The 12,367-nt window shown below is 44.4% G+C and overlaps 1 protein-coding gene across 1 annotated transcript; it reads left to right on the top strand.

Annotated features, from left to right (window-relative positions):
• The first annotated feature begins 4,592 nt into the window (after positions 1 to 4,592).
• Positions 4,593 to 10,105, top strand: LOC134291926 (uncharacterized). The gene is made up of 3 exons (XM_062860382.1): positions 4,593 to 5,456; positions 5,517 to 9,496; positions 9,625 to 10,105. Exons 1-3 carry the CDS (start codon positions 4,593 to 4,595, stop codon positions 10,103 to 10,105), a joined length of 5,325 nt encoding a protein of 1,774 aa, XP_062716366.1.
• The last annotated feature ends 2,262 nt before the right edge of the window (positions 10,106 to 12,367 follow it).

The raw sequence follows: 12,367 nt of genomic DNA, 5'->3' as shown, positions 1-12,367 counted from the left end.
ACAACAATAAAGTTTATCCTCACTGGAAAAAAATCGGAATTTTTAAAAGAAACCCCTAGAGAAACATTTGGAAGGATGTCTGAACCTCCGAGAAATTAAGTGTAGAATAAGCATAAGTTGAAATGTGTACACATTAATAAAAATATAATAACAATAACCTCCAAGAAAAAAATCTGGGAATTGTATCTTTTGAAGAGATCTTTGAAGGAATTCCTGCAGAAACTCCTGCAGTAATTATTAGAAAATATTCTTGAAAATCGATAGTATTAATGGAGGAATGCTTTCAGAAATATTTGAAAGAAAAACATGAACGAATACATGCACGCAGGCTTGGAAAGCGTCAGCGTCAACACGAGTCGTCACGCGATTTTCACAGAAGTGCCTCTCTCAATGTCATCGAATCGGGAGACGATGACCAAGAGAGCCCAACAATATTCGCTCATTTTTCGGTCATGACGGAGCGTGACATGGTTGTAAACAAGGCAACTACTAGCACATCGATGGACTTTGTTATTGTTTGAATCTTTCAAATCATGAATTTTTGTCCTCTCTATCTATTAAATACAACGACTAACCCATATTTGCTTGGACCATGTAAACATTTTAATTTCAAAACAATATGGAAGTTTTTGTCATGACGCTTGATTATTGCGAAATGGCATGACGAAGTGCGCGAGTGCTCATTTCATTTTGTGACGATGAAAAGGCCTACTTGTTCATCGTCATGGGATGGTCACGACCAATAACAGGACTGCATGCACGTACTTCTGCAATCTGCAATAATCACTGAAGGAATTTCCGAAAGAATCCCTGAAGAAATCCCAGTAGAAGATTCTAAAGAAACCCATAGACTTCTGAGGAAAGGAATTAAAGGAGGATTTCTTGAAAGAATCTCTGAAGGAATTTCAAAGACATATAAGAAAATAAATGCATTCTAAAGGGATACTTGGAGGAATTTTTGAAGGAATTCTGCAGAAACCATAACCATTGGTTAACCTTTAAAAAATCTCAATGGAATTTCTGGCGAAGTTCCTGGAAGTAATCATGGAGAAAATTCTAAAAAAGTTCTTGAAGGGACCTACAGAAAAATTCTTGCTGGATACCTGTTCCGCAATAATCACAGAATATCATAATAAACTAATTCATGGAGGAGTTGCTCAGGAAAAATTCTTAATAAGGCTCAATATTGACATTACTTCCATGCAGGCATACCAGTATAGAGGGCACAGCAATTTGGAAACCTTGTGCTCTTGTTTCACCATGACAGCCCTAACCTCAAGTGTCGACACAAGTTCCCGAGTCACCTTTTGTTAACCCGTTTGACCCCAGGTAAAAAAAAAGTCCAAAAAATCGCCAATAGTCCATTTCTCAACAGAATTCAACCAAATTTTGAACACAAACTCACACAACACTATAGTTTTGTAAATATACGGGATCAACATTTTCTTGAACTTCTGGACGGGGTAAGGGCGGTGGGTGACTGAGTCAAGTCGGGCAAAAAAGGGCCAAGAACGATTTGCACTCCCATAACTTTCTTCTTAACGAAGTTTCTCAATGGGAGTTTGCACATTCTGTTGCCTAACGATAGTTGATGTTGCTACAGGTTCGAATTTGAGATTTTCCGATAGGGGGCCGTCCATATACCACGTGGACACATTGGAGGGGGGAGGGGGTTCGAGAAAAGTCCACGCTTGTCCACGGAGGGGGGGGGGGGGGGTGGTGGTTTGTCAAATGTCCACGTGGACAGCATTCACATAAGAATTAAAAAAAAAACAAGGATTTACAAACGAAACAAATTATGTCGCATTATTGATGAGATTCTCTTCAATAACAGTTCTTTCATAAATTTTATTTTACTATTCATTTACTTCTTCAAGGAAAAAGAAATCATGGTATTGATTAACCGGCTTTTTTTGTTTTTAACTATCAGAATTTGTAATTACTTAGTTTTCTTCATCGAGGAATATTCTGGAGATTTTAAATGGAGTGTAGATTATGCAAAGATTGATGTTTTAGTAAGAAAGGTTTCATTTTTTCCCTCTTTCAAAATTTTTAGTCAAAAAATAAATAATAATAATAATAATAAGAAAGGTTTCATTAAAGTTCTGTTATTTCTCAAATTTTATATCTTTTTTTTGAACCTACTTCACAGTTTCAAAATAAATGTAGAGATTTGCAGGCTTATCTAAAACATTTTTTATAGTTTTCTTTAAAATTTAAGATGTATCTATAGGATATTGAATTCTAAATCTCAGCAATATTTTTTTTTATCTAGTTCATTTTTTTTTTTTTTTTTTTTTTTTTTTTTTTTTTTTTTTTTTTTTTTTTTTTTTTTTTGAGGCTTTAAATTTATTAATTTTAATTCATTCGCCTCCAATCTAGTTCATTTATTTGGGGCTCAATCGCGTATAACGCTTTACGGAGCCGAGGATCTTTCTTTGTACTTAATAGTATACATTATACAGAGTAATAACTTTTTAATGATATTTGTTAGTAATGGGTGGAAGCCAGAGTACTCGTGGCAGCTCGAGGTTAGAAGGTCACATTTTGAGGGATGGACAGGGTAAGGATTGGGCCAAAGGTTTCACTGCTGCTCATCCGCGGGTGAATCGCATCTTGCTAGCGTATTCGGTGCCTTGTGGTGTTGGTACCAACTTGTTGTGGGACTTGGTCTTCCGGATGGCCAGGAGCAGCTTGGTAACACAAAGAGGACAAAACAGAGAGAAAAAAAAACTGGAGAAGAAAACACAAGCGAATTAAACTTTTATACCAGCAGAGCGAAGAAAGTCGAAAATACATCCCATGTATGTGACATCGCGGGTCCCCAACACATCTCTCACAAGAACAAAGGGTTGTCTACCTCGGGCCTCAAGGGTATCCAATAGTAGCGCTCTGGAGGCGTCATTATCCGGGCATCGCCAAACTACGTGGTCAATGTCATCATAACCGGAACCGCACTTAGTACAAACATTGCTCAACGCGAGGTTAATCCTGTGTAAATGCGCGTCTAGCGAGTAATGGTTGGACATAAGTCTTGACATCACGCGAATGAAATTGCGACTTACATCCAGACCATACCACCACACTCGCAATAAAGAAACATTAGGAATAATGGAATGTAACCACCGTCCCAGCTGGCCATCTCGCCAATCATTTTGCCAACTTTGAAGAGAACTCTGGCGAACAAAATGGAAAAATTCATCATGTGAAATTCTTCTATCATAGATCTCACCTTCCTGTGCGCCCACCTTTGCGAGAGAGTCCGCCTTCTCATTGCCATAAATTGAGCAATGTGAGGGGACCCATACAAAGGTAATCTTGTATGATCTTTCGACCAGTGCACCCATCTGCTCCCTTATTTTTGTAATTGTAATCTCAGCAATATAATTTAGTTTCGACTATGCATTTTTGAAAAGTTGCGGTAATTCTTTTTTTAAGAATCTTAGAAATATAATCTTACCTCAACAAAAATCTAAGAAAAAACATTTGCAGAGATGAGCCAGCCTAGGGCTGAACATCTCTTTAATAAAGATAAAAAAAAGAAAAAACAAACAATCATAGATCGAACAAATATTCTAAAAACACCATCTTCAACCAGAGGTTGCACAGACAGAGCAATCACTAACATTAGGCAATGGACATCCACAGCACACGCAACATCCAATGATCCAGTAGAAAATTTTCAGTTTTACGGAGTTCCTAAAAACATTAAGCTCAATTAAAAGCAATGTTTAAAGCTTGTAGGCACCTATTTCGTGCCTCTTTGAGAAAGAATTTTAATAGGAAATCACTCAAAAAAGTTTTCCTTCCAGCATTGTTTTTTTGTTAAATACTAATAAATAAAAACGTGTATTCTATTGTAAGCTATAAAATATTTGAAACTCATAAAGTTAGTTGTTGGGGATCATACATGGAACCCGCATCGTCAAGGGTTAATTATTTTATTAACTATACACAAAGACAAAATTTGTATATCACACAGACATACACATCCAAATTGTACCTAACACAACTTTTCCAATATGTAATAAACTTAGTAAGAAATTGACTCTCGCGTAGTGCACACGTTTTATTGTCGCGGCGGTGAAAGAAGATCCCCTACATCTACTTCTCGTCGGTACGGACTCATCCACGTGATCGATCCGTTTTTCAGTGCGTCGTTGTAAACCCTCGTAATCTCCCACCCTCTCTCGAAGTGCACCATCTCGTTTTACGGCTGCCTACGTTTGAAGATCGCCAATCGTGGCGAATTTAGTGCGCGGTAAGTGATCGCGCCAACAGATTTGGTGCCGAAACCCGGGACCACGTTGCAGAAAGGTCTCGCAGGCAGCCATTGTCGTTGATCGTTCGACCACGTTGCGGTATCGCGCGCGCATTGTTCTCGCGCATCGCAGTGAATTTGGCCTTGGAGCGGACAACCCCTCGTCAACCCCGCTCATCTCTTCTCGGCACTGTGATTTGCCGTTCGCTTTGCTGGCTCCGGTACCCGACTGGAACGACACGAATACGTGAGAGTCAACGGTTGAGGTAACTCAAAACGTCGATACCAGGTGGGTGACTCTTTTTCTACTACTACTATTACTGCACGCACCATGAAGAAACGTGCTTCTCGTTCGGTGGTGGCAAAATCAGCCAAGCTGAAAACGCTTTTGCGGCAAAGAGCGAACATTTTGGGCTCTGCCGCGTTGATCAAAAAGTTCAACGATCAATATCAGCAAGGTCAATTCCACCAAGTCAAGGTGAGGATCGACACTCTCGATCGTCTGTGGGCTGAATTCGCACACATCCAGGACGAGATTGAAGAAATTGAAGATGGCGTCACCGGTGATGATACCGATGACGAAGAAGAGCCAGCCATGTCTGCACAACGGGTACAGTTCCAAACAATGTACCACGAGCTGAAAGCTTCTCTCGTTAGTAAGCTGCCGCTGGATCCCCCACCCTCCGGCTCAGCAGTCAGTCGTCCTCCGGTTCAACCAATGCAATCTGTGCGGTTGCCGGAAATCCACATTCCAGATTTTTGTGGCAATCCATCCAAATGGATAGCCTTTCGGGACATTTTTCGGTCCATGATCCATTCAAGCGTTCATCTCTCGTCGGTGCAGAAAATGCACTACCTGAAAGCGGCTCTCACAGGCGAGGCCGCGCGCATAATCGCATATTTTGAAGTTAATTCCGACAATTATGCTGCAGCATGGAAATCGATTTGTGAGCGATATGATAATCCGAATCTACTACGGAAACATCATTTCGCGGCTCTTTTCGCTATTCCTTCGGTGAAGAGAGCTTCCTCGTCGTCGCTATACGAACTCGTTGATGAGTTTGATCATCATGTGGGAGTATTGGGAAAGCTGGATACGCCAGCTGACTTGTGGGACACAGTGCTCGTCGAAACCCTCAGTAAGCGTTTGGATCCTGCTACTCTGAAGGAGTGGGAGAACAGTTGTCAGGAAAATGTGCGTCCAACGTACCAACTACTAACCGAATTTGTATGAAAAACATCGCGAGTGTTGCAGTCTGTTAAACTGCTTCAAACGCCCAATCACCCTGTCGAAACCAAACCCTCGAAACCCAAATCGATTTCCACCCACGTTGCTACGGAGGTTACGAACAAGTGTCCGCTTTGCAAAGACGCCCATCCTCTTTTCAAATGCGATCAGTTTGTCGGAATGGAGGCGAAACAACGCTTTGAGATGGTGAAGAAAAATGGATTGTGCATCAACTGCCTGAAGGGGCCACATCTCGCCAAGAACTGCAGCAGTGGAAGCTGCAGAAATTGCTCCAAGAAACACCACACCCTTTTGCATCTGCCGCCACTAGCCGTGGCTGCGAAACCGTCGTCGTCTCAAACAACGCTGGCGTGCTCTACGGCCAGTGAAGTGATTCCTCCAGCTCAACCTCAAGTGTCGTCGAACTCGTCCGTAGTCGCCTCGCACTCGTTTTCCTCACCACCATCGCGTTCGCAACAGCCACCCGTCGGGGCTATGTCGTCTGGCCCGGTAAACTCGTTCTCGTATTCGGTCGTCGTTGCTCCCTCCCCGTCGCCGGTTGATTCGTCCGCTTCGCAATCGATCGGAAAAAGTCTCGAATTGAACTCTTCTCCTTTGGCCTCCTGTGTTGCTCCACAAAGCGTTCCCGTACGTGCCCCCTGCGATGAAGTTTTCCTATCAACGGTAGCTGTCAAGGTGAAAGACTCCAACGGCAACCCTCGCTACGTTCGTGGGGTTCTGGATAGCTGCTCCCAAGCAAATTTCATCTCGGAAGCTCTGGCGCGCAAGCTGGAGTTGAAACGCGATAGAATCAGCATCGATGTTAGTGGTATTGGCCAGGGAATCGTCCATATTCGCTCTAAAGTATTGATCAGGATCTCGTCTCGCTTCGGAGGATTAGACTACCCTCTCGAATGTCTCGTTATCCCACAAATCACGGTCACGCTTCCAAGTAAGCACATCGACATTTCGGACTGGAATCTCCCCAACAACGTCCCTCTCGCAGACCCGAGGTTCAACATCAGCTCCGGGGTCGATATCCTCGTTGGTGGAGAACTGTTCTACTCCCTAATGCTTTCGCATACGATCAATCTACGCGCTGGTTTCCCGATACTTCAGAAGACTGTTTTCGGGTACGTTGTCGCTGGTCGACTATCAACAGCATCTCGTACTTCTCCGATTCGTGTAGTTAGCGCTACCACTAGTCTCGACAATAAGCTTCAGCGCTTTTGGGAGGTCGAAAACTTCGACGGTTACAAGGCGATGACTCCGTTGGAAGAAGTGTGTGAGGAGCATTTTCGAAGCACAGTCAGTCGATCAAGTGATGGTCGCTACATGATTCGCCTTCCGGTACGGGATGAAATGATTCAACTGCTGGGAGATTCTTTCGCGGTAGCCCAACGCCGATTCTGGGCAATAGAGCGGAAATTTGCGGCAAACCACGAGTTTAAGAGCGAATACGTGAAGTTCATGGAGGAGTATGCGGCACTAGGCCATATGGAGTTGAGTCGTCGCGTCGAAATTCCCCAGTTTGTACTGCCACACCATGCCATCTTCCGCCTCGATAGCTCCACCACGAAGACCCGCGTTGTCTTCGACGCCACCTGTAAGGGCAGTTCCCAGTTGTCGTTGAATGATGTGCTACTCGTTGGTCCGATCGTGCAACCTCCTCTTCTCGCTATCGTCCTCAACTGGCGGATCCCTCGTTTTGTTTTCAAGGCTGATATAGAGAAGATGTTCCGCCAGATTTGGGTTCATCCTCTGGACCGCAGGTTTCTGCAAGTGCTGTGGCGGACAAGTGCAACCCAACCTCTTCAGCGATACCAGCTCACCACGGTGATCTACGGGACGTCATGCGCACCTTACCTGGCCACACGTGTGCTTAACCAATTGGCAGAGGACGAAGGGCACCGATATCCGCTTGGTGCAAAGGTCATCCGGAAAGGATTCTACATGGACGATGCTCTTTCAGGAGAAGACGACCTGGAAACTGCTATTGAGACAGTGATACAGCTGACGGAACTGCTGAAGCTGGGAGGTTTCAACTTGAGGAAATGGAGCTCCAACGATCCTCGGATTCTGACTCACTTGCCGGATGAACAGAAGGAGCTCGCGCCGGAAACTGAAATCGACGATTCCGGAAACATAAAAACACTAGGTTTGTTGTGGTCGCACTTCACCGATGAATTTGGATTCAAAATCCCTTCGCTTCCGCCCTCGAACAAGGTCTCCAAACGAGTGGTGGCCTCCGAGATGGCACAGTTATTCGACCCGCTCGGACTAGTCGGATCAGTGGTGATGAGTGCCAAAATGTTTATTCAGAAGCTGTGGGCGATAGGAATTCCTTGGGATGATGACCTTCCGGAGAACCTTCGAGATTGGTGGCTGCGTTTCCGTGAAGAAATTCCGCAATTAGCAGACCTGAAGATCCCACGTCGAGTTCTCGCGAACGACTTCAACAGCTACGCATTGCATTGCTTCTGCGATGCTTCCGACCACGGCTACGGCGCCTGTGTCTACGTGGTTTCGTCGGATGGGGCTGGAAATTACTACAGCCAACTTCTCATAGCCAAATCGAGAGTCGCACCACTGCGTGGACTTACAACCCCGAAACTGGAACTCTGTGCTGCTGTGTTAGGATGTCAGCTGCTGGATCAAGTCCGAAGCACGACTAGATTCGCCGGAGTAGTGACGTTCTGGTCGGATTCCAGTATAGTTCTACACTGGATTCGATCGCCGCCTACCGTTTGGAAGGTGTTCGTGTCGAATAGAATAGCAGAAATACAGAAACTATCAAACAACGACAGCTGGCGCCATGTTCCGTCGAAGGCCAATCCGGCGGACAGGATATCTCGTGGAGTTTTACCGTCCGAAATACTCGAAGATTCGCTGTGGTGGCATGGGCCTAACTTTCTCGTTCAGGCCGTCGAAACTTGGCCTGAAGACATCGTGTCACTCACTCGTGAAGAACAGGAAGTTCGTGATGTGGAAGCTCGCCAGGTGGTTACCTTCGCGGTGACCCACGTGGATCACTCGATCATCCATCGATACTCGGATCTTGGAAGGTTGCTTCGGGTAGTTAGTTACTGCTTCCGATTCTGTCGAAACGCTCTAAGTCCGCAAAATCGTCGCAAAGTTGGTCCTCTTCAGCCGCCCGAAGTGGATTACTCGCTTAAATCGCTCATTCGTTCCGTCCAAGGCACAAAATTCCCAGAAGAAATTCGTTGTCTCTCGGCGAATCCTCAGCCGCGACTAACCAGCAAGGACCGGAAACTCCAATCGTCGTTCAAGTCGCTCAACCCGTTTCTGGACAACACAGGCCTCCTACGGATAGGAGGACGCTTAGCAAAGCTGTCGGCCTCTTTGGATACCAGAGCACCAATTCTTCTACCGGCCAAACATCATCTGTCTTGGTTAATCGCTCGCTCCCTTCATCTAAGGACCCTTCATGGAGGACCAACCTTGCTACTGGCTACCATTCGGCAAAGATTCTGGCCTCTGCGTGGACGCGATCTCGTTCGTAAAGTCGTTCGGCAGTGTGTGACCTGCTTCCGCTGCGCCCCGAAGCCGACGGAGCAGTTCATGGCTCCTCTACCGTCTGTGCGAATCACGCCGGCACGAGTGTTCGCGAATAGTGGTATGGACTACTGTGGGCCCTTCGGTATTCGTCCGTTAGTTGGGAGGGGTGCAAACGTGAAAATGTACGTCGCCGTGTTCGTTTGTATGGTGGTGAAGGTGGTACACCTCGAGGTAGTCACCGACCTTACGTCCGTCGCGTGTATCAATGCGGTGAAGCGGTTCGTCGCACGTCGCGGTCGCGTAGTGAATTTGTATTGCGACAACTCGACAGCATTCGTCGGAGCTGATCGAGAACTGAAGCAGCTTCGTCGCCAGTACCTTCAGCAGTATTCGACAGAACAGTGGAATGGATACTGCCTGGAGAGTGGAATCACGTTCCACTTTATCCCTCCTCGTTCCCCCACCATGGTGGCCTGTGGGAAGCGGGGGTCAAATCGTTTAAACACCACCTGCGTAGAATCCTTGGCAGTCGATCGTTTACGTTGGAGGAGTTTAGCACTACAGTGGCCCAAATCGAAAGTATGCTAAACTCCCGCCCTCTGTCTCCACTCTCTAGCCACCCGCAAGATCTGTCCAGCCTTACTCCCGGTCACTTCCTTGTGGGAGAGCCTTTGTTTTCCATTCCAGAGCCCGACTACACCACACATCCTGTTGGTCGGCTCAACCGTTATCAGGAGATGAAGCGCAGTGTCCAGGATTTCTGGAAACGCTGGGCACGTGAGTACGTCAGCGAGCTCCATCAGCGTTCAAAGTGGCAACGTGTGCGGGACGAAGTGAAGGTGGGATCCCTGGTCCTGCTGAAGCAAGAAGGTCTTCCACCCCTCGAATGGAACTTGGGTCGTGTCGTAGCGGTATCACCAGGATCGGACGGCCACGTTCGGGTCGTCGAGGTTCGAACAGCGAAAGGATACTACACACGAGCAGTGACTGAAGTCTTTCTGCTACCTATCGAGGAGCCAGTCGTTGAAATGCCGGAGGCGGACGAGGAGGATAGACCAACCGGTCCGCAAGCGAAAGCGTCTGTCGGAGATCTTTGAAACAATCGTTTCAACGGCGGCCGGCGTGTTGGGGATCATACATGGAACCCGCATCGTCAAGGGTTAATTATTTTATTAACTATACACAAAGACAAAATTTGTATATCACACAGACATACACATCCAAATTGTACCTAACACAACTTTTCCAATATGTAATAAACTTAGTAAGAAATTGACTCTCGCGTAGTGCACACGTTTTATTGTCGCGGCGGTGAAAGAAGATCCCCTACATCTACTTCTCGTCGGTACGGACTCATCCACGTGATCGATCCGTTTTTCAGTGCGTCGTTGTAAACCCTCGTAATCTCCCACCCTCTCTCGAAGTGCACCATCTCGTTTTACGGCTGCCTACGTTTGAAGATCGCCAATCGTGGCGAATTTAGTGCGCGGTAAGTGATCGCGCCAACATTAGTTATATTCAAGACAATGCTAACTGAAGAAAAATAAACATTACATATTAAACAAAACTTTTCAAAATCACTTTTTCCATTTATTTTTGAAATATTTGAAAACGCTGTTTTTTTTTCGGATGTCCACGTGGACATTGGGGGAGGGGGGTAGGGGTCAATGAAAAGTCCACGCTTGTCCACTGTGAGGGAGGAGGGGATCAAACACCAAGAATTTTCTGTCCACGTGGTATATGGACGGCCCCTAGGTTTCTTTTGAGTTCTTGAGATTTTCAACATTTCTGAACCATCCCAGTCTTCATTTGCGTTTGTTGTTTTCAAATCAAATTAAACACGAGATATTATTCCCTTATTGACCCCATAGGTCATCGGAGACATTTTTAGAACATGTGTTGCCCTTGTAGTACTATTGATATTTCCTGTATATCTCGATGGATTGTCCGAATCCGTCCTTACAAAACAGGAACACTCGTAATAATTACCAAGGATTATTTTGAATTATTTTTATCGCTTTTATTTGCACCAATACTTGAACATCTGTATAATGTTTGTTATATCAATGAACAGTAGAAATTTTGAACTATCTGATTGAAGTCAAGCCTTGACTACAGAGAACCGGAGATGGACTACAATTAAAACTATTTGCATGTGGAAAACAACGGTTAGCTCCAGAAACCAATACTACATCGTGTTTAATTTTAATTTCATTTGAAAACAACAAACGCAAATGGAGACTTGGATGGTTCAGAAATGTTAAAAACTTAAGAACTCAAAAGAAACCTATCGGAAAATCTCAAATTCAAACCTGTAGCAACACCAACTACCGTTAGGCAACGGAATGTGCAAACTCCCATTGAAAAACTTCGTTAAGAAAAAAGTTATGGGGGTGCAAATCGTACTTGACCCTTTTTTTTGCCCGACTTGACTCAGTGACTCACCGGCCTTACTCCGTCCAGAAGTCCAAGAAAATGTTGATCCCGTATAATATCAAAACTTCCTCAGCAATTGAAAAAAATAAAAAGTAAAAACTGTTTTTCAAAAATTGTCCACTGTTGAGGAAAATTGGTTGGAAAAGTCGGTAAAACTATTTTAGAAAGTCCGGAAAAACTCTAAAAAAAATTTTTAAAGGAAATTTTGTACGTTATAATCTGTAAAACTTTCAAGATGTGATTTTTCTCCGTTCCTGAGTTTTGGCCAATTTCTGTTTGTCTGTCTGTCTGACCGTTATGGATTTGAAAACTACTGGACCGATCGGTGTGAAATATTGTATGTGGGTATTTTTGGGGCCGGGGAAGGTTCTTAGCTTGGTGCGAGACCTCTCCGGTTTTTGGAACGGGGGGCTCCCATACACATAACTTTGCCGGGGACGTCCCTATGGAGCTGTATGTCAAAAAACACAGTAGGCAGACAGTACGACGCTTGCCGGGACAGCTAGTACAAAATAAAAATTGTCTTACAAAAAAGCCAGAAAAACTATTAAAAAATATTTTTAGAGGAATCACATAAGCTATACTTTGTGAAACTTTCAAGATGTGATTTTCTCCGTTCCAGAGTAATATATAGTCAATTTTGTGCAAATTATAATAGAGACGGTTGAAAATCAACCAACATCTGGACAATTCCACGAAATTGGTCATAGCTCAGGGCCGGAGAAAAACCACATCTTAAAAATTTCACAGAATATAACTTATGTAAATAATTTTCTTCCAAAAATATTTTTATAAATTTTTTTTCCAACATCCTTAATATTTTTAACGACTAAAATTTCCCCTCAGAAAATATTTTTTTGGGTATTCTTCCGGACCTCGAAAATAGTATTTTCCGACTTTTCCAACCGATTTTCCTCAACAGT

Source organism: Aedes albopictus, chromosome 1 (genome assembly GCF_035046485.1).
Source record: "Aedes albopictus strain Foshan chromosome 1, AalbF5, whole genome shotgun sequence".
NCBI classification, from domain to species: Eukaryota; Metazoa; Arthropoda; class Insecta; order Diptera; family Culicidae; genus Aedes; species Aedes albopictus.
This window is presented reverse-complemented; position numbering and strand designations above follow the sequence as displayed.

Excerpts from the sequence above, each read along its gene's own strand:
- LOC134291926 (XM_062860382.1), top strand. The coding sequence starts at position 4,593 with ATGAAGAAACGTGCTTCTCGTTCGGTGGTGGCAAAATCAGCCAAGCTG. Across the intron at positions 5,457-5,516 it reads AGAACAGTTGTCAGGAAAAT|TCTGTTAAACTGCTTCAAAC; the intron begins GTGCGTCCAACG and ends CGAGTGTTGCAG. Across the intron at positions 9,497-9,624 it reads GTGGCCTGTGGGAAGCGGGG|CCACCCGCAAGATCTGTCCA; the intron begins GTCAAATCGTTT and ends TCCACTCTCTAG.